Source organism: Molothrus aeneus, chromosome 3 (genome assembly GCF_037042795.1).
Source record: "Molothrus aeneus isolate 106 chromosome 3, BPBGC_Maene_1.0, whole genome shotgun sequence".
Classification (NCBI taxonomy): Eukaryota; Metazoa; Chordata; class Aves; order Passeriformes; family Icteridae; genus Molothrus; species Molothrus aeneus.
Window position 1 is genome coordinate 59,162,430 of NC_089648.1, and position 27,765 is coordinate 59,190,194.

The window sequence follows — 27,765 nt, forward strand, 5'->3', positions numbered from 1 at the left end:
GTTCCTGTCGGTTGTTTTGTTTGATTCTGGCAGAGAGAAGAGAGGGACCTGTATGGATGGGGGGAGAGCAGAGTGGCACATGAAAGGGATATTTCCAGAAGATTTGTGTCTAACTTCATTGATTCCCGAGGGAATTTTTCCCTAAATTTTCAGGGATGGTGTTTGTCCACATTCAACATTGCATTAAGCAATTTTAGTATTTATAAAGAAGCATGTAATTGGCCTCACGTTAAAGGTGATGAATAAAGGAATCGCTCATTTTAATTGGAATTATTTTTCACACGGATACGAAACTCATCACAACAATCACCCAAAGAGCTACCACAGGCCTACTTTTACCTTTGGGTGATTACCTCTTACTTACAGGTGCTTTTGTTTGTTTGTTTGTTTGTTTATAAAAAAGGGGGGAAAATGGAGCATTAGCCTAACCTTCTTGGTTTTGGCTAGGTCTTTATGCCTATCAGCTGGGAGTGTAAACCCCATACTAACTGCCAGGACCTATGTGTGTGTTAAACTGTGTATGGGAAGCTACTCTGACAGGCCCTGAAAGGTCCCTGTTTCCCATCATGGGATATTGAAGAGAATTCCTTTCCCATATGCAGGAAAAGGGAAGGAGGGAAATGGAGACTATGATTAGAATTCCTTTTCCATGGCAAGGGGTGTGTGTCCTCTCTGCTCCCTCAGAACTCTGAGATCTTCAGCCATAAGAATGAGACTTTATGGCATGACTGGGTTACCTGACCTCAGCTCTGTCCCTTGTTCTCACTGCTGACATTGTCTTTCAGTGCAGTGGTTGTGGTGATGGAAAACACGGTGAATTTTGAGGGCATTTAATTTCCTCCTTCCCTCAACAGCTTCCTCTCCTTCAGCAACTCTTTCTAAACTCAGTTGAAGTGTAGTGGGGGAAGTGGTGTGTTCTAGAGGCACAACTTCCCTTTCACTGTTCTGCTTTGCCTGTGGTTGCAAAAGAGATATTAACTCCATAAAAGCTCTCTGGGATCTGATTTGTAATTGACTCTACCTAAAAATTATAAGATCTAATAGCAGAGCAATTTAGGTAAAATATCATGTAGCTTAAAGCAATATAATTTCTCTTTTTTTTTCTTTATTTCAGTAAAGCACAAGAAATATTCATGTCCCCGTATGTAAGCTACATACTGTAATGTTTGAAAATCCTATGTCACAGTGTTCAATAGATTTTTCTTCTCTTAAACTACATGTTTTGATATTGAAGACACCACTGAGAAGACAAATTATTTTAGGCATTTAAGATGTATAAAACAAATGGTTGTTTATTAAATATAGAAATATTGGGGGAAAAAATCCTTCTAAACTTGTCTCCTTGACAGATACGAAGTGATACAAGTATAGAGCCTCAAACTTGTACTTCATTCCTTTCTCCAAAGCAAGATAATTGTTCAGAAATCATTGCTTGTGGTTATTCACCAAATCTGTCACCTAAAGGCTGTTGGAAGTAGCTTCCACTATCTCCCTAAGTAACTTGTCTCACTGCGTTGTTACTCACCCATCATTAGAAAGCTTTTTATATAACAAAAGAGGACTGAAGCCACCTGCAGCTGTATGACGTCATTCCAGTTTAATAATAGCCTCTGAAAATCCTGTAGCCTCCCTTCATCTGGAGGAAAGCAGGAGGAAAGGTAAAACAATAGTGTTGATGTTTTGCATCAACACAACAATTGTGTTAATGTTTCTCCTGAATTTCCTGCTCTATTCCCAAAGAGAAGCTAGGCTTTTGGTACCCTGACAGCTTCCCATTCTGCTTCTGCTTCTTTGTGAAACAGAGATATTTTTTTGGGCAATCGTGCTAACTTCTTCCTCCTCTCAAGATACCTGATTAAAAAAAAAAAAAAAAGAAGAGGGAAGTGAAAATACAGATTGTGCCAGTAGGATAAGTCTTTAAAACTTGCATTTGTCTTCTCAGTAAGTATGGATTTACAAATTACTTGAGTAAAATACAATTTGAAATTGAGTTGCCAAAAAGTAAAAATGATATCTGGGTAAAAATGTGTATGAATCTATGTGCACCCATATGTATGGGCATAGATTTTCTACTTGTTCTGAAATATTTTGTCTATAGATGGTGTCATCCAGTTCACAAAATGTCACATCTTGAGACTGGGAAGGGCAGCATTACAGAAAGGAGAGGATGGTTCAAATCCCTTCCTGTTCTTCATCTCTTCAAAGTGTCCTGGTTTTGTTGCTGGAAATCTAAGCTCTAAGCACAGATAATGGCAGGCTGCCCTGCAAAAGGGATGGGATTGCTCTCTAGGGGAGGCAACCATGTAAGCTTTTTCAAGAGAAAGGAATTTGGTCTGAGTCAGTCAAAACATCTCCTCCAGATTCCCTTTCCATATCCTTTCTAGTGCGAACTACAGCTTCAGGTCAAACTGCATTTTCTTATTCTTTGCCACTCTGGAAAATAAAGTCATTCACCCATGCAGCCTTCTAGGAAGAAGAGGAATTGATTTAATTACTTCTTTTTTTAATTGCCTAGGTTTCAGATCCCCTTAGACTTTGGCAAGAGGTTTTCTTTTGAAACACAGAGATGTGCTTTTGCACATCCCTGAATTGCAGGAGTGTGTGTTTTAATCCTGCACAGAGTCCAAGGAATTTCTACAACCATGCACTAGGTTTTTATAGGCATGCATATTTATTTTTCCTTTCTTAGGTCTGTGATGGAAGTGAACCTTCAGCTGTGAGAACAAGTGAAAACAAAAATGATATGCGTGATGCAACAAAAGGTAATGTCAAAATGCTCTCTATTTTATTTGTTTTTCTTTTGGTTTGTAGGTGTTCAACTACACAGGATAGTAAATGGGGCCATATTATATGTAAATTTTCAGCAAAATAAAATGAAATTATAATGAGAAACCTTTTCTGGACTGAATTGTTGATGTGTAAAATTTTAAGTGTGCCTGTAGGTTGTGTCCTTTGAGCCACCTGAGAAACCCAGTTTATTATCAGGGATCAGCTCATGATCAAGCTGTCTGGGAGAAGTCTTCTCTTGTAGCTTATGCTCAGGTTGTTTCTGATCCTTAATTTATCGCCTCTGGTCTGTCTCTGCTGTAAAGTACAGGAAATGAAGGTCTATGCATAAACTCATCAGTGCATACAAAAGAATAAAACCAAATGGACTAGAAGCAACAAAAAGAAAAAAAAGAGAACTGTCTGGACTCAAGCATTAAAAAAACTATGAGAATTAGCTATATACCTGTAGCTCAAATTAAAGGAAAAACAGGAATTAAAGAAAAAAGGTTGTTTACCTTTTCAAGTAATATGGAAATGAAATAGTGTTCTGTGTGCTTAGGTTATGTTCAGTGGTGTGTGCTTACAAGTGAGAGGTGCAGTACCCATGGAAAATCCTTTCCTCTCACTATCAGGATAGTACATCACAGAAGTCCTTAGCTGACTCCATAGTTTGTGTTTTGAGAGTATGATTTCTGATGAAAGACTTTGACAGAGCTTTCTGCTGTTCTTCAGGTCCAATAGTAAAAGGATGGCTGTCCTGCATCATGTTGGGTTTCTTCAAAGTAAGGGTTGCACTGTGTCTGTTGTACCACCCTACCCACCCTTGTATCAGGTTATTTAAGTTTTAAGATGCATCTATTTAAGTTTTAAGATGCTGCACTGTTATTCTGCTTTGTTGATATGTTGGGGTTTTTGCTTCTTCTGGAGGACTGGATAGCACATAGATGTTACACTGAACCATATACCCACACTAGCAGGCAGATCAAGTTACCTATTTCAAGTTAGTTAGCTGTAATTAAGCCACCAAATAAAGTTCTGCTTCAGTTCTAGAATACTGACCAGTAGCATTTTGGAAAAATTGCTACTTTAGAATTAGACTTGGAAGACAGCAGTGGACAATACAAAATGTGCATGGCAGTTGAATTGGGAGACATGAATATAAACCAGTCCTGAATAACACTGAATCTGTGTGTTTCCAGAACTGTGTATTTCCCTCCTGCCCTCTCAGCAAACCTCACTCTAATAAGAACAGTAAAAAAATTGGGAGGACTGCCAGACTGCTGGTTCAGCACAAGGGAAGGAAGAGATGCCTGGTGCTTGTGTCAATAAACTTCACTGTAGGATTCAGAGCTGGAAAATTACCAAGCAATTATTACAGAGTTTTTATCACATCTGGTTCTTTCTTTCCCGGTGGCCCTGATGAACCCTTCAGAAATGGGAAGTTCTGAAAGGCAAATCCCATATGCTAGCTCTCCTCAGCACAGATGGTGATGTGGATGGCAAATGCAGCCTGCTTGCATCCTGATACGCTCCTGCTCTAGTCAACGTGCTACAGTGGGCTCTGCTCCCAAGACTGGAGCAGGAAGGAAAACTCAGTTCGATCTGCAGTCAAACCATGCAAGTTTGGTGGTGTTAAAAGCATACATCTGGTTCAATGCTGTGCTATGATCTGTCCTCCAGAGTAAGCCAGTTAGTGTTATACAAACAGTGAATGAATTTAAGGCAGAAAGTAAACAGTGCCTGATATTTCAGAGGTACTAAATATTTATGAAGTCCAAATCCAAGGGCATTATTTTAAAATGGAAACCCTCTTTGACACAGAAGTAGTCCCAGTTTTACCTGAAAAAATATGAACATCATCTCAGACATTAAAGACAAAAAGCCTAAATTGAGACATCTTAAAATTGTTTTGGTAAAAAACTCTTTTTGGCCATACTCCAAAGGTGATACTTGTTCCTAATGAGATATTTGAATGCTGCATTCCCAAGTGCTTCTGCCAGACTGAAGTTGTTAATGATTTGCCTTTAGAGCATGCCTGGGCTATGTGAACCTGTTCTCATTTCTCCTTTCTTCTCCTTTCTTCTTCTTTCTGTGTCCAACACACCTTATTTCTTGACTAAATAATATATGCAAACTCACAGAATAATAAGTGCCTTTGTTTCATGTAGGTATAGAGTGTGTCTACAGGAAACAAAAAGAAAATTCGGAATAATGTACTAAGCTCTCAAAAGGCATTATCATTTTAACAATCCATGACACTCACTAAAGGCCTGCAAAGCTAGGAGTATGTTCAATAGATATAAAAGAAAAGAAGTAATTTTCTTTGGAATCCTGTGAAAAGGAGTAAATAACTGTGTTGGTTGAGGCCTCTCAAGAAATAAAAAGGAAATAATAAAACATATGAAAAGCTAAATACTTATTAGCTGAAGTAAGGGAGTAGCAAAAGTCAGTTTACTATGACTGCAGTTGTTTTTCTGAACTTAGGATTTGCTACAGGGGAAGAATAATAGATAAAACCTCTGTATAAGGGCAGATTCAAAGCAAAACAATCTAGAGAATGGATGAACAAATTGTGTGTACCATGTGTAATACAAGGGTAAAAACCAGTAATGTTTGCTTAGGAAAAAATCTGTAATCTGATTTTTAATTAAAGAGTTTGGTTTTGCTTTTCATTTTATATGATAAATGAGGATCCTATAGCCAAAGTAAGGCTGTCAGTGAAATGATTACAAGTTTTTTTATTTTCAATTTATAACCATCTATGAACTAGCATTTTAGAAAATGCTTTGTCAGTCAAAGAAAAAAATCATTCTACCTTTCCAGTTGTAAATTAAGGTCTGTCAGCTTAGCTCCATTAGTGTATACTCAAGATTCCCTTGCAAAACTGGGATATAGCACAGTTGATACTTGCAATGTTTCCTTGTTTTAATCTTGAAGAATTCCCATCATTTTATGTAATCTTTAAAAAGCTCTGTGAACTAAGGAAGGAGTACAGAACTCATGTAAAATATGGTTTCCACATCCTCATAGACAATATTTGCATTTTTCTGCATCACACTTGCATTTCTCTCATTAAATATAGCATGTGGTTGGCAGGTTGGCAGAACACCAAGGCTGCTTCCTCTTACAGCTGCTGCCTAGTTCAGGGATGTACAACAATGGGAGCAAGGCTATACAACCAAGAAAAGACTCCCCACAACAGCAGCACTTCCAGATCTTTAAAATGTGCAGAGCACTACTGAGATATCTGCTTTACATGACACCTTGGTATGACTAGAGGACTGAAACAGGAGCTACTGCTTTTTGTTTGTTAACATCAGATCCCTCCTATGCTGGTGGCAAGTATGTAGGTCAGGTATAGGCCACATTAGCATGACAAAAGTTTTGGGGGGACAGGAAACTCTTTTCATTCAGTATGGATGCAGTGAACAGTTTACATGATATATAGGGATATACACGCAGGGATGCCAAGGAGCAAAGTCAGGGATGAATTTGACCTTGGGTATGTTTGCTTACTGAGGACTCAGATATCTCTTTACCAAAAGGAGCAGCTCTAGTTTCAAGATCAGCTTAATCTTTAGCGTATGCCCTAGGCATTTTGGGGTCTGTGGAAAGTGAGCAGAAGCCACTCTGGAAAAAACAAGTGATGAGTAACACACACAACTGGCAGAATATGAAAATGTTCTGTCTACTTCTCACAACATTGCTTGGTTGTTAGTAGAGTCAAAGTATTAACTCAAATCTACCTTCTCTTCCTGAAAGTCTCAGCTTAGGTAAGTACTTTGACGTGGGAGTGGTTGTGTAAAGCACTGTGCCTTACCAGAAAGTGTCTGTGGTGGCTTCAGCCATTTGCCTGTCAGGTCCCCTGAGTCTGGCCCTGGCTGACTGAGGTTATTTTCAGGACTTGATCTAAATAATGTCAGACAATAGTTTGGTGTTTTTAAATAAGATGCAAATATAATTTAGAAAAATTAGTGAGTTGCTGTAAATTTTTTAACCTCCTGCTTCATATGTTGTTTGGATTGTGTGCTTGCAGCTCAGTTCTTTTACAGACCACTGATACCATCAGTGTAGATCAGCACTTCCCTGACTCCTCTTAATCAGCCTCTCTGCAGGTTTTCCCCTTCTTCAGAATCAGCTTTTGCTGTACCTCTAACTGTTTTCTGGGAACCTTTTTCTTTCTTGGCTTAGGGTAGTTACTCTAGGCCATACAAAAATTTCCCACAGCAGTGTAAAAAAATTAGTTTATGATTTTGCACAACATTCTTACACCAAAACATATGCATTGCTTGTGGTTCTCCTTTACAGCTCATGCCCATTTCCGTCCACTTTTCCTAGGCTTGTGGTGTATTAGCTTTGAACAGGCTGCAGTCTCGTGTGAGTAGGAGCCAGTGGCTGAATCATGGTCCCAGGTCTAGGGAAGTGATTCTTCCTCTGTACTCAGCACTGGAGAGGCTACACATCAATTTCTGTGTCCAGTTCTGAACCCCTTGATTCAGGAAGAACACTGAGGGGCTGGAGCATGGCCAGAGGAGGGTAACAGAGCTGGTGAAGGGTCTGGAGCACAAGTCCTATGAGGAGAGGCTGAAAGAGCTGGGGGTGTTTATCATGGAGAAAACAAGGCTCAAGGGAATCTTACCTCTTTACAACTGCCTGACAGAGAGCTGTAGCCTGGTGGGGGTTGGTCTTTTCTCCCAGGCAGCAACAGGATAAGAGGACATAGCCTCAAGCTGTGCTAGGAGAAATTTAGGTTGGACATTAGGGAGAAGTTCTTTACAAAAGGCTGATTAGATATTGGAGTGGACTGCCCAGGGAGGTTGTGGTATGGAGTCCCTGGAGGTGTTTAAGGAAGGACTGGACACGCCGCTTAGTGCCATGATACAGTTGACATGGGGATGTTTGGTCATAGGTTGGACTCCATGATCTCAAAGGTCTTTTTAAACCTTATTTATTCTGTGACTTGACTCAGAGAAGGATGGTGGAGAGACTGAAAGCTTTCTTAGACTTCTATGCTTTTTATTAAATACTATTTTTTAGTGTATAATTTTCTTCTTGCTTCTTTCACAATATATTTTAACTTCAGACCAAAAGCAGTGGTTGATTTACTGTGAAATTGGGAAGCTTCTTTTTCTAAAAGCAGAACAACCTCTCCCTTTTTTGATTCTTTATTCCTTTAACAAAAAATGTTTTAAATTTGTCTAGTATTTGATTCCTTTAAGGAACAAAGAGAAGTAAGGCTATTGTTGTGTACTTAGTCCTTCCCTGTATCATGGAAACATGTCCAAACTGTTTTAAGGAATCTAGACTCTTAAGACTGAGGTGAGAACAGGAATAATGGAACAAAGATGGTCTGTGTACTCTCTGTTATTCTCAGATGTTAATGCTTTGGGTCATGGATGACAAATTCTCTATTGCTTTTGAAATTTTAACAGCAGAAATATTTGCTGATTTGTTTGCAGGATGTTGCAGTCTTTGAGGCTAGAAAGTGTTTCATGGCAAGAAACTTCTGACGCCAAAGCTCTTTGGCTTTGCAAGATTGTGGGAGTCTGCTGTTTGTTTGAGGTGGATTGCTCTATTTTTTCATAGCAGATAAATAGGAGAGAAAACCCCATGCCTTGGCAAAATTATTGAAGAAAACCTACAAAAGTTGTACCCTTGTCAATAGCTAAATTTTCTACTGGCATAAAAAATACAGGAACACTGACTTTGCAATCAGAATGTCCATTGCTCGCACAGCATTAATTTCTACTTGGTTTAAAACTTACTCTCATGCACTGAGTGGTGCTCAATTGTGCTGCTGTTGATTTTTAGCTTTTTTTTTCTTTTTCATGGTGTTTTCAGGTCCAAATTTCAGTCTTGGAACAGATGAGCCGAAGAGCCTGCTTGAAGACGTGCCATCTTCAGACACTGACATCAATTTGGAGATATCATTTGCAGAACAGGCAGCTAATCTCAAGGACAGCTCAGTAGGCAAAATGTACAAAGGTGGAGGGGATGACACTCTTCTCCCGGTAGGTTTTCTTATTTATTCCTCTTTATTTTTAGCTAGAGGTACTGTATAGGTGATACTTATCTGAGACTGAGTGAATTAGATTTAGATTAATGTTGTCAGATTTAGCTTTGTAGAAATAGAGGATCTTAAGGTAGCTAATTTTTGGGAATAGTATGCTTAATAACATGAAAATAGCTACATTTATGCCTGTTTATGTACTTGTGTGTCTGGAAAAATGCACTCTATATGTAAGCAAAAATGAACTTCTAATATTAAGCTGGAATAGGGCTTAGTGGTGGTTGTACCACTCTATCCTTGCTTCATTTGTTTACATCCCCTTTTTCTGTTACCTGAGGTGAGATGCTTTACTTCTAATAAAAAGCTCTGCTGTAATATGAAAAGGGTTGGTGGATGCCTGTAGAAACCTTATGCAGTTGTCTGATGAGGGTAGGTGAGGGATGAGAATGAAGAACAGAATTGTCTGTAGAAGTTAGAGGTCTGAAGTCAAATGGCAGGAAATTAAAGATTAATTTGAACTCAGTTTTTCTTTCCAACTCTTAATAAAAAAAAGGCTCTTTCAGAATGAATCCATATAAAATCAAAAGAAAATCCTCCAAGGGATTTTGTTGTCGATTCTCAGAAATCTCTTTTAGGATCTCTCTCTACCTACTAGTTCATGAACATGTAACATGTACATATAACCTGTAAACTAATGACTGGTGTGAAAACTGTCTTGGTGTTTTTTTCTTTTTTTTCCTAACACTGTATGCAAACATGTCTGAGTAAACACAATTTCTGAAATAATGTTTCCCAGTTCTTCAAACACTTAATTTAGATAAGGACTTGTGCAGTTCTTCAAGTAGTAATTACCCCATGTATCCTAATTTAAACATTATAAACCAGACACTAATGGATACTTAGAGATGGGTTCTAAAGTGTTTGAGTCATGTTTCTCTAATGCAGCCTATAACAAGGAGATAAAAGCTATGTTCTAACTTCTGTATATATGCATAATACATACATTAGCTCTGCTTCTGGCCAGGCTTGTGAAGGATTGCTTAAAGACATGGCTAAGGGATTTCTTCTTCAGTTACAAAAGGAGGTGTAAAATGATAGGAAAAGGAAGGGAGTTACCTATTTAAATCTACAATATATTGGTTGCACCTCCATCATTGGCAGCTATTTTTAAGCAGACATGTTTATGCAAGTCAATGAAAGCTCAAGGCTGGGAACTGGCTACTCATCTACCTTTTGTAAATTATGTTTATGTTTTGGTATGTGCCCTTGTAGTCATGTGCCATAACTAGCAATTCAGCTCTGCTATTGCTGGGTTTGCACAGGGTAAGAAAATAATTCATGAGTATAATATGTCTTTCCAAGTGGAAGAAGGTCTTGTCAAGCTTCCTGCTCTGAGTCATGCATACTTAGAAGCCTGCTGGTGAGAGATGGAGTTAGAAAGTTCAGTGAGTTGGGAAGTCCCTCACCCTTTCAACTCAATTCATTATATTGCTCTCTGACTGCAGTATCTAGTATCTCTGAGTATCTAGTGCAGTAGAAAGGAGCCATGATTAAGTATTCCCTTTCTCTAAGAAGATAACTCCTTTATTATTATTTATATGGCAGCCAATGTTTTATTTTGTGTGCACAAATGCAGAAGGATTTCTATCCTATTGCATAGGATTTCTATGCCATTGTGTGTTCATAGGATTGATTGTTCATGGACAGCCATTTCCACCACTATAAACTGGAAAAAGATGCAGAAGGTGGAGAGGGAGTGTGTGTTTGCAAGCAGGAAAAATGACAAATCCAGACTTCTTGGAGGTGCCAAGTAAAAGAATAACAGTTAATGGACACAAGTGACTAATGGTGAATTTTTTTTTTTTGCATAGTAAAGTCCCCATGAGAGCATTCCACACTGAAACAGGTTCCCACAGGGGTGGTTATTGGAAATTTTCAAAATTCATTTGAACAACAATAAGAAGCAATCCAATCAGACTTTGAATTTAGCCTTGCTTTGCGCAGCAATTGAATTAGATGACCTCCAGAAGTCACTGGGAACCTAAATCTTCCTATCATTTTAAGATCATCTGCTTTTTAACCTATTTGTGGGATTCTCCTTTGATTTAGTCAGTAGCAGCAGGCTTCATGATGAAAGGTTGTACCCTGAAGGAAGTACAGCCTTTGAGCTAAGTTATTTGTCATGACTTGGATTATTTACCGTGCTGCAATTCTCTGCTTTTAGAATTTCAGACTGCCAAAGGACAAAACAGGTACCACAAAGATTGGTGACCTAGCCCCTCAGGACATGAAGAAAGTCTATTCTTTAGCACTGATTGAATTAACTGCTCTCTATGACATACTTGGGACAGAATTCAAACAGCAAAAAGCTGTAAAAATCAAAACCAAAGGTAAGTTGGAGTTTTGTATTCTGAACCAATTGCATCTGTTTAATGCAATGAAACAAATGCACCAGTTTCTTTATGATCTTCCAGCAGAAAATTTGTATATAATATATAAGCAGTAACATAGGCCCTGAGCAATATTTAATTTTTCACCTTAACTCAAGGCAAGCTTTAAACAAGTTCACTGACATAAGTGAAAAATTCCAGCTCTTTGTCTAAAATTAAAATTCAAAACAATCACGGAGCAGATAATCTAAGGAGTGAAGGGTAACTATCTTAGTAGTATGCCATGCAGCAAGAATTGCTTCATAGAATTTCGTATGTGCTGATTTATTCCCAAAGAGCATAAGCATTGGGTATTCTTTTCCTGATTTCCTGAAGGTAGGTACTGGCCTACTTTCAAAATTGGACTCAATGGTCTTTTTCAGCCTTTAAAATTCTGTAATTCAGGTGAGTCTACCTGACTTGTGCTTTTGTTGCTGTAGGTGGGAGGTGCTGGGAGCCTTTGTCACCTGTTTCCTATTCTGTCTGGCACAAATGTTCCTGTGTCATCTAGGCCTTGCCCATCCAGTGTTTACTTAGGCTCTAATGCAATTGTTATGATGAATGGCACCATATATAGTGGAAGATTTAAACTGTTGCAGAGGAGGCAGAGACAGCTGCCCCATGTCACTTTCCTCTGCAAGCCATTAGCATATGTCTAATAACAGTGCTTTCCTTGGGAGCATAGAAAGCATGGAAACCAATTTCTTGATGCTAGAGATTTACAGTGCTTTGTTTGGTTTTTGTATTTTTGGCTTCTGCTAAATGCTTTACAAGAGCTTGAGATGTATTACCGGTTAATCACAAGCCTGCTTTGGCCAAAACTCTGTTGTCAAGGTTCAGTGAATGTGACAGTGCAATAGCTCACTTTAAATAATTGAAAGCAACAAAGAGCATAGAGAGATACACAGCAAGGTACAATAGATTCTTCAGAATATGTTCTTCACTTTACAGTAGTAGTAAACAGCTTTTTTAATGCAAAAGGCATACACAGAAACATGAACAAGACCTTGATCGCTTGAATGCATTTTCTTCTTGCAGAAGTACTTGTGCTGTCACTAATAAACAGAGACAAAGCACTTTCTTATCAGTATTTTGGGTCTTACTTATAACTATTTCTTCTTACAAAATTAATTGTTAATTGAATTTCACTCTCAACATTATTATCTGAATGGCAGGCATTCATAAAATGTTGAATTGATTAAAAACTTCTCTAAAAGGTAAAAAAGACAGGCTAAGACTCATGGCAATGTGTAGGAAATGGACAATGACATCAGCTTTTCTGCCAAGCTAATGTGCTTTTGTAATGTGCTGCCTTCGGTGCCCTTTTGGTCTGTCTGACCCTTACCTCTTCACCCCTTAAGTGTTTGGCCAATTGATTCATACAGCGGTGGGTCTATTAATTTTCTCCTTTGTGCTTGAGTATGTAAAGATGATGAAAACATCATTCTTGTGGGGAATGCTGTGCTGCGCCCAGCACTGCTTTTTTATTGACCTCCTGGAGTTTGTTTTTTCAATTACATTTCAATGGAAACTTTTATTATTGACAAGAACTTCAAGATAATAAAGCTATGGGGTATGGATATTGCCTGTATGGATGAGTCCCTTGTATTTTATAGGTAGAGTTTTTATGCTGACAGAGATACAAGAACTTCTGGTTTGGCACTGAAATTGATCTTTCTTTGATATATATCATGTTTTCTCAAGGGCTGACAGTTTTTTTAGTAATCACATCTGTTCTGTGTTCAATATTGGCATGGCATCATACCAAGCAGCAGATTTTGACTACTTGTATTGTTATATGCTGCTCCAGAAAGCTTGCACATACAGCAATTATCAGTACTTCTCACAGAGAAGTTCTGTCTCAGCAACTTTGGGTTAGTCATTATTACCATAGCTCTCTTTAAATGGTTATTCACTTCTATTCAACTGGGCCGTAACACATGTAAGTCCCATTTACATAAAGACTAAGGTTAGTTTGTCATCAGGGCTAAATTAACAGCAACTGAATTCCTTTTCAAAAAAATATGAATTGCTTTGGCCCTATTGTAAAAGTTATTTTTTAACCAAGAATTAACTGTACTTTTGCTGTTTTTAAAAATGTACCTTTTGTGAGTTGGTTGTCTTGCTGTTCTGCTGGTGCTGTATAATTCAAAAGTACAGGAGTTGAAAAGCTGTTATTTCCAAACCCTCGTAGAGAGGAGTGTTCAGAGCAACTCTGGGTGATAATTGTATTTGTCTCATTTTAGTGACCAAGTTCTGGATATTTTACTCATGCCATTTCCATCTCAGCTATAATAACTTGCATTGAGTGGTGAAGATCTGCATTGCAGGGTCATTATCACATCCATTCTGCAAACCAGAACTACGCAGATGGTTCATTTATGCAGTTTGCTTTACTGTGCTCCAGAATATGTGGATGGCAATTTGAGTCAAAACAGAAGACCCCTGAGGAAGAGATGATGAATCCTTTTAGTGAGAATGTTTTGTGTAATAACTTGATTGGCAAAGACATTGAAACACTTTAAACAAAAGGTCAATAGCTCTGAACGCATTGAATAGACTTACTGCTTCAGAAATGTGGGTTTATGCCAGTGTCACATGTACTGGAAAAATATGTGGATAATATCTCAGGTTTTTTTGCTTTATGCTTCAGACTCCGGCTTGTTTGGTGTCCCACTGTCACTTTTACTGGAACAGGATCAGAAGAAGGTCCCAGGAACCAAGATCCCACTAATTTTTCAGAAGGTAAATAGGCATGAAGAAGTTAACTGTTTACATACATGCCAAATGACAAAAACATAACATTTTGTCCTGGATTTATTTGCTTCCTGTAGCAGTTTTCAGTATAATACTCTAATCCATCCAAGTTATTGTAACTTTTAATTGCGACTTTACTTACTAATTCAGTAAATGTGATATTTTGCATTGTATCAGACCTATTTTGAATTCAAGAAATAAACTCACAAGGCAGGTGCTTTTCCAGAAGACTTGTTACTTTAGTTCAAAAGGATATTCCTTTGCCCATATCGTGTCATGGTAATGGGGGAGATAATTGGAAAGAAGATGGAGAACCTTGATTTGTTGCCTATGCATAGCACATCTCATTTCATGAGAAGAAAGTAAACCACTGTGTGTGGACTTGTCCTAACACTGACGGAAACTCAGTGCTCTATCATCACCATTTCAGTCTGTTTGTAGACATACTTGTTACTTTTTGAGAAACAGAAATCTCAAAGTGGTTTTGCATCACCATCTGAAAACTACTACTGTGTCATTCATGCCAAAAATTGCTTTCTCAGGATCATGAAAACACATTTCTGGAAAAGATGCTATCTATAAACTGGGAAATCAAATTGCAAACAGTAATTGATCACTCTGCTATCCAAGCAACATCGAAAATTCTATATAAACATTAATATCTTATAGATGTGATTTGTTTTGTAAGGTGCAGACATCATTTGGAATACAGTTTTACTCTAAATGAGAATATGAAAATAAACAGCTTCCCATTTCTTCTGCTTGTTCTCAGCAGCATGTACTTTCCAAGAACTGGGCATTTATATAAAGTATAAGAGAACAATTTTGTTCATTCTTTTAAATGTATCTTGTTTATAACTGAAATGAAACAAAGCAAGCTAACAGGAAGACTGCTTAATTAAAAATAAAAATACACCAAGTTTTTATTTCACTGAGGAATTTAAATTAAAAATAAAGACATAATTTTGTCAGGGTTTTGCAGCTGGAAAATCTGACAGTAATAGTGATTTATGTGTTGTCATCAGAAGTTTCTGCTGACAGTAAGTCCAGTCTCTGGCCTGCTAATAAAGCCATTCAAGGCAGCCGTGATAGAGATGAAGAGGGGATTTCCCACAGGCAGGAGGTTGGTGGTGGCCAAGGGGAGTGAGTGTGAAGGAGTTGTGGCCACCAGTTGTGCCACCAGACCTTGCCTTCCCCAGAAGTGGTGCTGATGGCAGGTCACACACTGCCCACAGCATCTTTGTGCCCAGCGGATGTGAGTGGCAGGCACTGATCTGGTGTAAGCTGGGTACAGGGTGAGCTGGATGGGGCCAGTTAGCACTTTTTTTTTTTTAAACTGTGGAAAATGCACTAGAGTGACACATCTAGTGCTGTTCTCTAAATTTGTGGGGTTTTCTGTCCAATCTTTTTTATGGCATTTATCTGTTACATAAATGCAGTGGTAAGTAAACTCCCTTTAATTTCTGTAATTGGAAAAAACTCTGTTGCATAATTTTTCTTACTCAAGCACTGATGCAGGAAGGCATGTAAAAAAGGCACTGCCCTAGTTAAACATGGTGGGAACTATTTGTGCTAAAATTATGTCATCAGCTTTTGACGTTTACAGATTTGTTTTAAATACTCTTAATTCCATCCTTCGGTGAATATTTCTAGGCATATTATTTAGAGAAAAAAATATTATATGGGTTTTAGGTACTTTTATGGAATTTCTGCAAATTTATCCATGTGAAGGATTGCAGACTTTTGAGTCTGTTAGGAGAATGTCAGAATTTGCAAATCAGAGACTTCTTTAAAGCCTAAAAGTTTTTAGTTCTCCTCTTATAGAGTCCTAGATTATTCATGAGAATGTTACCTTAATTATTTTGATTTTTTTTGATTTGGAGACATTTTAACCCGGATAGTTATTGAGATATAATTTTGAAGCCACAGTAATTTTTGAAAATAATTCTTCAGTCTTCAGAGGAGGCTTGAAGGAGGTAAAAACCATACAGGTTTCTTTTTTAATAAAATAAACAAACTCCTCTTTAACAGGACTCATAAAAAAGGATAAGAACCACACTGAAGTTTTCTTCTACAAGAGCTGTAATCCATTTGCAAACTGTGTTTGAACCTCTGCTTGTTACAAGTCTGTGTGCACAAATGCATATGCACAGAGAGAGAAACAGAAGCATAAAGGCTTCAGTATATCAGAACTGTCTGCGAATAATTTTTAATTGACATCTTTGCTCATGCCAGTTTGGTTTGTGTTTGACAGCTGATTGCCCAGATAGAAGAGACAACTCTGGAAACAGAGGGACTTCTTAGAATACCCGGAGTTGCGACAAGAGTAAAGGTAAAACATTGCACAGGTTATTAATATCCCCCAAAATGCATGTGTGGTTGCTGAATTTATTTTGTCGTACAAATTGTATTTTAGCATCCCATTGTTATCAAAATCTTCAAAAACAGAAAGCAAAATCTCTTTACAAAGAAAGCTGAATTATATTAGCCAGAGAAATGATGCTTTCACTCACTGTAGTTTTGGGGAAAGACTGGAGTTTAAGTTTGCAGGAGAGTCAAAGCTACTTTTCAAATTCAGTTGTGCCAAAATCTCATTAATTCTTGGCATGAGTTTTCCAGCCTTTTGCTTTTTCTTTGAACTAGTTTAATCATCTGAACAGTTCACACACAGTCTTTCTACCCCAGGAGGAAGCTTTTCCCTGGCATTGTGAGCCTTTCTTAATAGCTAGACTTAACCTGTGTTACATGGCAAGGCAGGCAGTGTGCACTGAAGAACCTCTCACATTTATTTTTATGAACAGCAATATAAGTGCTCGGCTCGCCGAGTGCAATCTTGTTGGGCACGTCTGTGCACAGTGACACTTCCCAGGGTGAGTGCCAGTTACATCCAGCAGGCTCTTCCCAGTATTTGCCTTGATGCAGGGAGCTAAATACACACTGTGATTCATGCCAAGGCTCAATGTGTTAAAAAGACGGTCTCAACTGGCCTTAAGTTCTAAACAGAAAGGATCATTTAAGTGGATTCAGCTGTCCAAAGACGTCTGCCAGCCTCTGTTGTGTAGGACTTGGTCCAGCTGCTGGTTCATTAGAAACAACTAAAAGAAGGGAATATTGTGGAAGTTGGGTTTGTTTATTTACCGGTAACTAAGATAATAATTTTTTTTTCAATTTTTCTCCATTCTTTGTTTTCCACTTGACATTGGTTCTGCAAACTGGAGTGATTTCTTAGTGATTTTATTTATTTGTTTGTTCTTTGATTTTATTAGCTTAATACAATTTCTCAAACAGTGGATCATTCACTATTCAGCTTTGATCTATTTTTAACCTCTCTATTTGCATGAACTACTTCTTTAAATTAAGCAATTGTTTTGCTAGCTAATATTTTAAGTTCTTTTACTTATTCTAATAGAAAACTTTTTAAAAAGCAAAGAATTTATCATACTAAAGGACTGAAGTTTTCCCTTAATTTTCTTAAACAGAAAAAAAAAGTCTTTTCCTCATTATATAGTTTTATAGAAAGATGCAGAAAAAAACTTTGCTATCATATTCTGTAGATTTTAGGGTTATTATTAAAGTGCATTGGATATACCCCATAGTTAAATACATTTACTTTAAAATGTAGGCATTGGAGCACTAGGACACATAGTTGAAATTTCTGCCTTTACCTCTCATAAAATAATTGTATCTATACATTTAATACTGCATTTACTGCAGTGATTTGGTCTGAATGTGGATGGAGAAGGTGATGAGTCTCTGAGGGAGAATTTTCATCTCTCTTTCTAAAGCTTGCTCTTTTTGATGATCAGGAAATCATACCCACTTGACTTTAGACATCTGAATTATGACTGTTGCACATTTGAACCTCCACTACCGTCAGTGGAGACAGAAGATCTCTCTGGAGGACAGTTGAGAATATCCAACTTTTATACAAAAACTAAGTGTCCACATTTTCTTTGTAAAAAGATCCATTTTCCATTTGGACAAAGTTAAATTTATTGAGAAGGGTATCTTTAAAATGTATGTAATATCCTCTGTTCAATGTACCCTTCTTGTCCAGATAAATAATTATGCCCATGTTTTTCCACAGCACATATTTTACAAAAAAAGCCAGTGTCTCTCCTCCTTTTCTGTCCAGAATAACTGAGCTAGAAGAAGGGAGGGAACTGTGAGAGGTGCCTCAGGGCCTCTGGCCCTGTACTGAGGTTACTTTTCACTCTGCCAGACTAGGAAATAAATGAAGTGGATGTGAGATCAAGCCTGATACTTAGCAATGGACTAAGAAGGGCTTGGTCTTTGCAGTGTGTTCCCATTTGTGCATCTGTGAAAGGCCAGTAGTAGAACTGCCGTGGCAGCAGGGCAGGTGCATGGTAATGTCTGCTGCCAACAGTATCCCATCCTTTCCCAGCCCCAGAGTTACGACCTTCCACTGAGACTTTCAGAGCTCTTTGCTCTTCTGCATAACCTCATGATTTGTGGGACAGGCCGCTTCCACACAGGGCATGTTTGACACCCTGTGCTAGGCAAAGCTGAGTGTGCCCAGCAGCATGGAATTCCCTGTAGATAGCAAGACATTCAGCTATTCAGTTACACAAATCATGCCCTGTGTTTTTAAAAAGAGAACCAGCCTCACCTTAGTGTATATTTTGATAAGAAGCTGTGTGTCAACACTCATAATTGCCTTATTTGTTTATGAAAATGGCCATGTATGCACTATAGCAACACCCTTGGGTAGCAGTTTCAGAATTGCTCTGTATATCAGACAGTCTTAATATTTGGGTAGAGGGGAAGCCATGACCCTTATGTGCTTGAGTATGATATCTGTTTCTTACTGTATATTTATTCCATATGGCCCTGGCTCAGGCCCATGGGACTTTTTCCCATATGATTTGACTGCTGCCTATTAATGTGTGTTTACTTGCAGTACTTCTGGTCCCACATTTATCTGTTTTGTAGCAAAAGATCAGCAGCAACTGGAGTTAAGTGATATTTCAGATGTTCTTCCCCCCCTTTCAGAGTGTGGAAAGTATTGCTGTGTGTATAACGCGTGACTTCCAGCAGCCAAATATTACTAGTGCTCTCTGTATGCATTGCATTTCAGGGTCTTTGCCAAGAACTGGAAGCAAAATTTTATGAAGGGACTTTCAACTGGGAAAATGTGAAGCAACATGATGCAGCAAGTCTTTTAAAACTCTTCATCCGTGAACTGCCTCAGCCACTCCTCACTGTAGAATATCTCAAAGCTTTCCAAGATGTGCAGAGTGAGTAGTGCCCTTTTTGTCTCTGCTGAAAGAATTGATACCCGTGCACCGAAGTGCCTCTTTGCTGAGAAACAAATTGAATAACAGCAATATCAGTTCTCCTGAGAAAAAATGGGCATAATTTGCTACCGTGCAAATAACATCTTTCATGTAACAGCTATTTTAATAGCTTACACATGCAATGAAAGCACATTTTCACTTCCTAATGTTTCTGATAGTAGTTAGGAGGTATGCAAGGGTTACACAGAAAATGTATATGACAGTATCAGTTTATAAATAGTGTTTGCTTCAAAAGAAAACCACAACAAAGATAAGCAGTTCTTCAGGAAATACAACAAATGATAATTTATACTGGTTAGGGTATTTTATCCATTTATAGGAGGAGAAGTTAGAGCAGAATAGTCAGAACTGCTGATAGTCCGTGGTCCCTTGAGATCAGCAAGTTCTTGTGAAAATGTCCTCTTTGCCAACTGGTTACAATACAGCAAACATACCGGCTGTAACTGGAAGAGAGTGGGTTGGTGATAATGAATCCAGAGTGAGAACCCACATACATTTACTCCCCAGTCAACAAGGGACTGCAAGTTCTATTTCCCTTGCCTGCAGGTAGAGCAGTGGCTCATTTCTAAGAGGGGCTTTCATAGAATCACAGAATATTTTGGGTTGGAAGGAATCCACAAAGATTATCTAGTCCAGCTTTTTGAATGGTTCACATGGGGATCAAACCATCAACCTTGGCATTATTAGCACCATGCTCCAACCGAACTAAACTCAGCATCAGAGAATTCACATGGACAGGCAAACTGACAAATATTCTTAAAAGTTCTTGACTTCTATGTCAAGTCTCCCAGGTCTGAGCTGCCTTTCAATGCTGTCAGGTTGGTTGGAGTAGGGGGTTGGTGCTTTGGCCTGCTACACAGTGTTGTTGATTTTGCAGTACTGACTGTCAAGTTAAAACTGACCAGAACACTTTCAGATGGTGCTGGCAGCAAAGAGCTCCGCAAGGTTGTTTCATTTACTGGATAGTGATTGGAGCCAGGAGGGTTTCTGCTTGTGCTCCTGAGCTGTCTGAAGGCTTATGTGGTTTTACTTACCCAGAAGTACTCAGGTGCCAGGATCCAAACCACTTTCTATATTGAACCAAAAGATTTGCTTCAAAAGAGACACAGCACTTCATGGACTCCCATTGTTTAAATAGTTTTTCTTGTTGGTTACATGCAATAAGATTAGGTGGTAGAGAAGAAGGACCATCTTTGTGACAGTAGTCAGTGTTTTTCATGATACTGTGACTAAGTAGTGTGGTTAGAATTAAATACTTAAAGAACAATTTGAAGAATTTAATTTGCTAATTTAAATAATGTAAGCAACTAAAATTCAATTGTTGCAGACAGAAACTCTTCATTTAAGTAATGAATTTTAATTGTTTTGCAATTGTATTTTTGCTTACTTTCCTAGGAAAAGATTGATTCTCATTGCTTTTTGAACATTGTGACATATGGTGTTTTGAAACTGAATTTATGCCTCACTTCTAATATGTGTCTTTCTAAAGCAGGTAGATAACATTGCTCTCACTGCTTGATGTTTTAAATGATTATACAATCATTTATTCAGAGCCTTAATTTTTGGTATGGTAGAAGGTAGTCAGCGAGGTGGTGTTTTTTTTATTTCATCAATGAACTTTTATTTTTGTTTGGTGGTGTCTCCTGAGTTGATTTGGATGAAATGTATTTGAAATAGCAATTCAGTTGGAATCCCAGCAGGATGCATGAGAACAACCCTGTTGAATTTTGAGATCATGTGATAAAACTATGTTGTGCAGGTATCCCCTTCTTCACTTGTTTTATGTATGGCCTGATTCATTAGGAGTCTCCTGAGAAGACTTGCCAGAGCATGTCCTCTAAAGCATGACAGGAGGAAGTTTATGACAAGTGACAAATGTGGGACTTTGTACACTGCCAGAACGTAGGAGCTCTTCTAGGAGCTGTAGGAGTGTAGGGATGCATTCATTGTGCAGCTTGGGTGAATGATGCACCGCTGAGCAACTGGTAAAAGACAGAAGCAATGTTGTTTTTCTTTAATTGCCTCTTTTGGTACAGCACTGTCTGCTGTAGATACGTGTTAAGCTTCTCTCCTCTTGGTTTCATCCCTGCTGGTTTGGCATTGCAGCTGCTCTTGGTTATGTGGCTGGAGACCTGCCTTCCTCAGTTACACGTGGTCTTCATTCTGTGTGGGTGATTGGGACAACTTGGGAGATTGTGCCACTGTGAAGGCAACCAGAGAAGCTGTGAAAGCAGAGTTGGATATACCCTTTGCAATGTTGGGGCACAGGCTCAGGAAGGGAAGAACCGTTAGCTATCCTTTCTTGTAGCATTGCAAAATAAAGAAGAAATCACAAGGCATCTAGAAAACAGTGCCAAAAGACTGCTGAGTCACACCAACTGAATCCTAAAAGAACATTTGGAAATGAGTATCGGAAAACCAGGATCTGCCAGTCCTTTGTCATACTATGATAATTAGCCATGTGTATGCATTCAGCATTTTGCAAGAAGTTTGAACTTAGAAACCATGCATTTTGAAGAGTATAAATAACTATTTCAAAATACTGAGCTCTGTGTGCTTTATTGGCAGATCTCCCAACGAGGAAACAGCAACTGCAAGCTTTGAATCTTTTGGTTATCCTTCTACCTGAAGCAAACAGAGACACTTTGAAGGTTAGAATTATTAATAGTATTTTCCTGCATAAATGTTTTGACTATTTCTGTGAACCCACTGTAATGAATGCCGTTGTCTTTTGAAACATTCTTTTTTTTTCAATTCAAAGTTAATGCTGAAATTACTGACTCTTTTTAATCCCCCATATTTCACATGACTTTGGGAAAAAAAAACAACCAAACAACTTAGGGCCCTAACTCCTCCCAAATGACTTTAAAGATTGTGATCTGACTTTTTTCCAGGATTGCAATAGTAATCTCCCAGTGACCAACCTTTTCTCTTAGAAGTTTTGCTCCCTTTTTTTTTGCATCAGTCATTATTTTCAGTACAAAAAATTAAAGTATTAGAATACAATGAATGTGAGTTTCCTTTTATGAAGTGGGTTTAGCTCTTCATTTTTATTCTTCACTTTTCTCTGTGCTGTTTTTTTCTACTCTCAATAAACTAGAAATTTACACTTCCTGTTGCTATTTGTAGCATGTTACATGGATTCTTTCAATTTGCGCTTGTCCTTTTGTAGCAAAGCTATTAATGCTTTTTTCAGAATATGCTTACCATTAAAGCTGTTAAAATCAAGAATGAAGGCAGGACTTGTGTAGGATGCAGAACATCATCCATTACAGGCAGAAAATCCTACCAGGTCTTACTGTTCAAACAAGACTTTCTTTGTGAGTTTATTTATTGTGTGGAGGCAGTCAAGAAGGCTCCTGAGTTGAGCTACAAATATCTGGAACCAAATTAATTGAAAATTGCCAGTTTCTAACTGGCTACCTGTCATTCACAATGCAGTGCTTTACTTGTGAATTGCTTACCTTACAGAATTAGCCACTCCATGTTTCCATAACCATGACAGCTGGCACTATTGTGTTCACTTTCAATTTAACAAATGCCAACAGTAATGTCTTCACAAGCATCTGTGGGATGCTGCTTATACACCTACATAACAAAGGTTTTGAAACAAATCTTACTCTGCAGGGCCTCAAAGTCACATGAATGCTTTTGAAAATGCTAGCCACAAAAACAACAAGAATGTTTTACTTCATTACTTGAAGGAAACAAAACTTGCATTACTTTTCTGTGAATAAATATATTCACACTTCTATTATTGATTGCTTTTAATGTGGTTTTCTTAGGAATTTTAAGCTTTTTCAGAAAAATATGCAACATCGTGTTTCACTCATACGTTCATTTTGAACTCTGCACATGCTTCACTTTTCACGTGCAGAGTTGAGCTGAAAGTTCTGCTCTTATTTCAGGTACTGCTTGAATTCCTGCAAAGGGTAATTGATCACCGAGACAAAAATAAGATGACGTTGAAGAATGTTGCGATGGTGATGGCCCCAAACCTTTTCACATTTCATGGGTTTGGCTCAAAGACTATTGAACAAAGCGAGTTCGTCATGGCAGCTGGGACAGCAAATGTCATGCGCTTTATGATTCAGTACCAAAAACTTCTGTGGACAGTAAGTGTGGTTTTTAGGGGTGGGGGAGGAGAATGATAAATTTCACAACAGGGTATCTGAATAGACAAGTCATGTGAAGTTACATCCACGATTTAGAAAAGGATCAGACTGATCCAGCTGGGTTCTTGGTCATGGGTAACTCTTATGGGAGCAAACCAAAAATATTACATCTAATGTTAAGCTCTGGTGGTCAGTTTTAACATACCTGTATGTACTACAGGTGAACTCAAAAATAACTCCTTGGGGAATGTGTATATTTGGTCTATCAGTATATATTGCTGTGGGCAGTTCTTTTTGGCTAAGAGATATTAGCAGGAAACACAGTGTTTGAACACATTGTCCTTTTGGGCCAAACTTAATATTTTATGAAACATGAAAACATGTTTTGATAAAGCATGAAGTTGTGTCATGGTCTTAAGCAAACTCTAGCTTGGACAAACTGGACAAGTTGGAGGTGTGTTGTCCATCAGCAACTCGAAACAATTTTGACCTTTGCTGCATGTGAATAAAAGTAAGTAGTACCATTTTACACATTAAGTGAATGTTTTTGGCTGACAAAAGTAAAAATGCTCTATGATTCTCTTCCCCTGAGAAGTTACTGAATGAAATATTTTATCACAAATGGAGTGGTTTTAAAACTGTTTCACAGTTTTATATTATTTGAATCTATAGTTATTACTGAAAAGAAACAGTTTGAGTTTTTGGGTTTGAGTTCTACCTGATAATCTGGCCACTTACAAAATTTTGGTAAGAAAATTATGTAGTTATTCACGCTTATTCTGTATTTATCTAGATTCCAAAGTTTATTGTTAACCAAGTGAGAAAACAAAACACTGAAAGCCAGAAGAAGGAGAGAAAGGACAAAGCTATGAAGAAACTTCTGAAAAAGATGGCATATGACCGGGAAAAACATGAGAAACAGGAGAAGACTCCTAATGATGTAAGGAAACATACATCTGAAATGCTTTATTAATAGGATCGTAATTTTTAGTGAAAAAGTAGATAGAGCAGAGAAGATAGATACATTTTTTAATTGAGAATTCGAATAGATAGCAAGTCAGTGTAGATCTCACAGTTTGTGGGTTACTGGCACAACACGTTTAGAGGATTGTACTGGTTCTTTGTTTTCACAGATTTTTCAGAATATTTATGTTCTGAAAAATGATAGGCACTGAACTCTTTGTCCCAATCTTTAGCTAGAACATGCATAACCTGCCCAACCCAAGAAGCCCTAAAGGATGAAACAAATGTGAAAAGCTGATGAACTGCTTCTTATGCAGCTATTGTCCAAGTGGCTACTGTCAGCCTACCCTAGTGTATATAACCCACAGTTCAGTATCTCTCCTTTAGATAATTGATTTCTCCCATACCCATCAGTGATGTCAAGGCATAAATTTCAACATAACACTCTTCAAACGCTCTTTAAAATACAAAAATCCTGTGGCAATTGTAATGTTAATTTTTCCTGTAGTTCAGAAAGATTTTAGTTGAGCTGTTCCCACTGATATCAAAACTTTAAAAATACATCTCGTGCATGTTGAAATTGTTGATAATTTTTATAATTACAATTTTTTGAAACTTTTTTAGCCTATACAATATACTACCTTAATTATAAGACATTTGAAGTACATTATTCCAAAGTTAATTTAAATACACAAACAGGTAATACCAAATACGTGTATTCTGATACCATAATGAAAACGTATCAGGTTTGGGTGGTGTGAGAATCTCATTTGGGTGGTATGAAAGTACCCCCTTGTGGGTTGAAGTCACAGTGAAGATTCTGGTGAGGTAGAGTCATCTTGTGGTCGCTGGTAGAAATGCAGTCTGCTCTAAGCAGTCTGGTTTCATTACCAAGTGTGTGTATGTCAGGCAGTTACCAAAAAAAGTGTTGTCATATTCTTATAAAGGCATTTTTTAAGCTTTTAAGCTGAAGCAAATAGAATGTGGCAAATGAATATGCTATATGTCCAGAATCGGCTGGAGACATATTTCAGTGTTCCTATTCATTTTTTATGCAGTATTTGACACATATCTTAATGTCCAAAATTAATTAATTCCCCAGGCATCACTTTGCATTACTTTTGTTTCTGTCTATATGCAGGAATCTTTACACAGAATGACTTACATATGATTTTAAAATAAAGCTAATTAAACCTTGGAATTTGCTTTTCCTGGTCTAATAAGAAAAGAATTCTTTGAATTGAATTCACTTGAGTTGATGTTATTCACTTAATGCTGCCATCCTGTGTTCAACACTGAAATAACAGAAAATGCACTGAAAAAATAAATGCTGTTTCAAGTTCAGATATTAGATTTTTTTATAGTTCAGTGCAAAGATATGTCTTTTTAATCCACTGGGAGTCAGGGCTGAGGTCTTTTAGAGTAAATTATGCCTTTCTAATCCACTGGGGAGATAGAACTGAAGCCTCCTGTAATATTCTTATTCAAATGTAAATGTAAAGTTACTATTCAATGATTTTCTTTAAGCTGTAGAATTCTGTGGAGATTTTTGTCAAAATTAAATGGTACAATTTTTTACAAATCCTTCATGCTTATTGCAAGCATTCAGTAATTTGGGGTGCTTGAGAACATGTTAGCATTAAAATCATATTCACAAATTGATAAGGCTTCATTGTGAATGACAATTTATACATTTTTCAATTACAAATGTCTCATTCTTTCAGGCAAATTTATTGGTTTGGGTTTTCCTTCTCCCTAGTTTTCAATTCATACTGCTTTAATTTACAAATGAGGCAAATTTCCTGTGCAGTTTTTGAACTACATTTTAACTATCAGGTGGTAAGCGAGATACCCAGACATGTGGTGAATTTCCCACTCCAGTGAAACCTGTGTGAAACTTTCACAGAATTCACAGAATTACTAGGTTGGAAGAGACCTTAAAGATCATTGAGTCCAACCCATGCCCGAGCACCTTAGCTAAACCATGGCACTGACTGCCACATCCAGTCTTTTTTTAAACACAATACCTAATTACCTTATGTGCTGCTGAATAATAGCTGAGGAAAAATTTCTATTTTCTAACACTTGCTGTGGCACCCTACATGATTAAACATAGATGGACAGAACCTGAGTCACCTCCATATTCTCCAGAAATAACTCCGTATCTGCGTTCTTATTAGCAGCTCATTTGCATAAAATTTCATCTTAGCTCTGATGAGGCCTCTCTATCAATCACATTTTCCTTTTTGAGACAGAGGTTAAAAAGCATTTACTGCAAACTCCGGGTGAGATCTCTGTAGAGTGTTGAGAGTGGTTAATATTAGAAGGCTTGTGAGGGTTAATTGCTTTTTTGGGATACCTGTGCATACCTATGGCCCCAAGTCAGTGTTGGGGATTAAGTCTTTGTGGTGGTGTTGGGTTGAATAATGCTCTAGACAGACAAAGAAAGATGCCCTCAGGACTGGAAATTTACCTACTGCCTTTAGCCACATTTCTACCATCTGTCATTGTATTCCTCTGTATGGTGCAGTTGTTCCAAAAAGGGAGCTATCATGTGAGCAGCACAATGCAATGCACTGGGCTGAGCTGCTGCAGGTTACAAAACCCATTGTGTCCCATGGCCCTTCTGTTTGCATGATCTGTTTGAATTTACAGAGTAACCTTTCTGACTCCTGCTGAATATGTCACTCATTGCAGTGCCAGATCATTTACTAAAAAAATTATTACCTGCTAAATCATTTCTCTGCGTATGGTTTTCTAGCTTTTTGTCCCAAACCAGGTGCAATATTTTGCAGCCCAAAGAGAACAACTGCTTCGCATTTCTTTCAGCCTTTGCCTTCCATGTAGCAAGATCCTTTTGAAAATCAATTTTGTTCTTCATAATGTTCATGCCCCATACCTGCTTGGTATACTTTGCACCTTGAATAAGTATGCATAATATTCCTTCATTAGTGAAAATATTGCATAGTCACATTTCTCTCCGCACCTAGAGTGAAAAATATTTGAGTGGGTCAGGAAAAATGGATTAGAAGAAACTGGAAGAGACCTACCCCAGATCCTGTAGCCAGGCAGCTGCTCTTCTCTGTGTTATATAGATTCTAAGCTCCTCTGAAAAGGAAGGGTTTGAAGAAGATTAGTACCTCACAGGTGACTTCTCTGCCTGCTGCAGACTAAATGTTGTAGGCCAATGTATTTTCCATGAAGTAAGGATGTGCTGTCTTCAGCTTTTTTAATAATGCAAGTACCTATTTCAGCCAGAGTTTCCAGTGTTTTAAAACTGACCTGGGAGGACCTGTGAGGCAGGGGAGGGAACTTGCAAACTGAGTAGCATTGGTGACCCGCTCTTCAGTGTGTTGTCAATCCTCTCATAGGTTCATAGCTTAATATGTTGTGATATGGAGCCA

The 27,765-nt window shown here is 37.9% G+C and overlaps 1 protein-coding gene across 2 annotated transcripts in view; it reads left to right on the forward strand.

The window, feature by feature from the left end:
* ARHGAP18 (Rho GTPase activating protein 18) overlaps positions 1 to 27,765 on the forward strand; it is a 95,357-nt gene that overhangs the window by 59,265 nt on the left and 8,327 nt on the right. For both annotated transcript variants that reach the window (XM_066547033.1, XM_066547032.1), the window contains exons 4-12: positions 2,690 to 2,762; positions 8,611 to 8,780; positions 11,004 to 11,169; positions 13,862 to 13,953; positions 16,220 to 16,297; positions 19,064 to 19,223; positions 21,852 to 21,934; positions 23,192 to 23,398; positions 24,192 to 24,338. In XM_066547033.1, the coding sequence (XP_066403130.1) occupies positions 2,690 to 2,762; positions 8,611 to 8,780; positions 11,004 to 11,169; positions 13,862 to 13,953; positions 16,220 to 16,297; positions 19,064 to 19,223; positions 21,852 to 21,934; positions 23,192 to 23,398; positions 24,192 to 24,338 (1,176 nt within the window). The remainder of the gene's footprint in view (positions 1 to 2,689; positions 2,763 to 8,610; positions 8,781 to 11,003; positions 11,170 to 13,861; positions 13,954 to 16,219; positions 16,298 to 19,063; positions 19,224 to 21,851; positions 21,935 to 23,191; positions 23,399 to 24,191; positions 24,339 to 27,765) is intronic.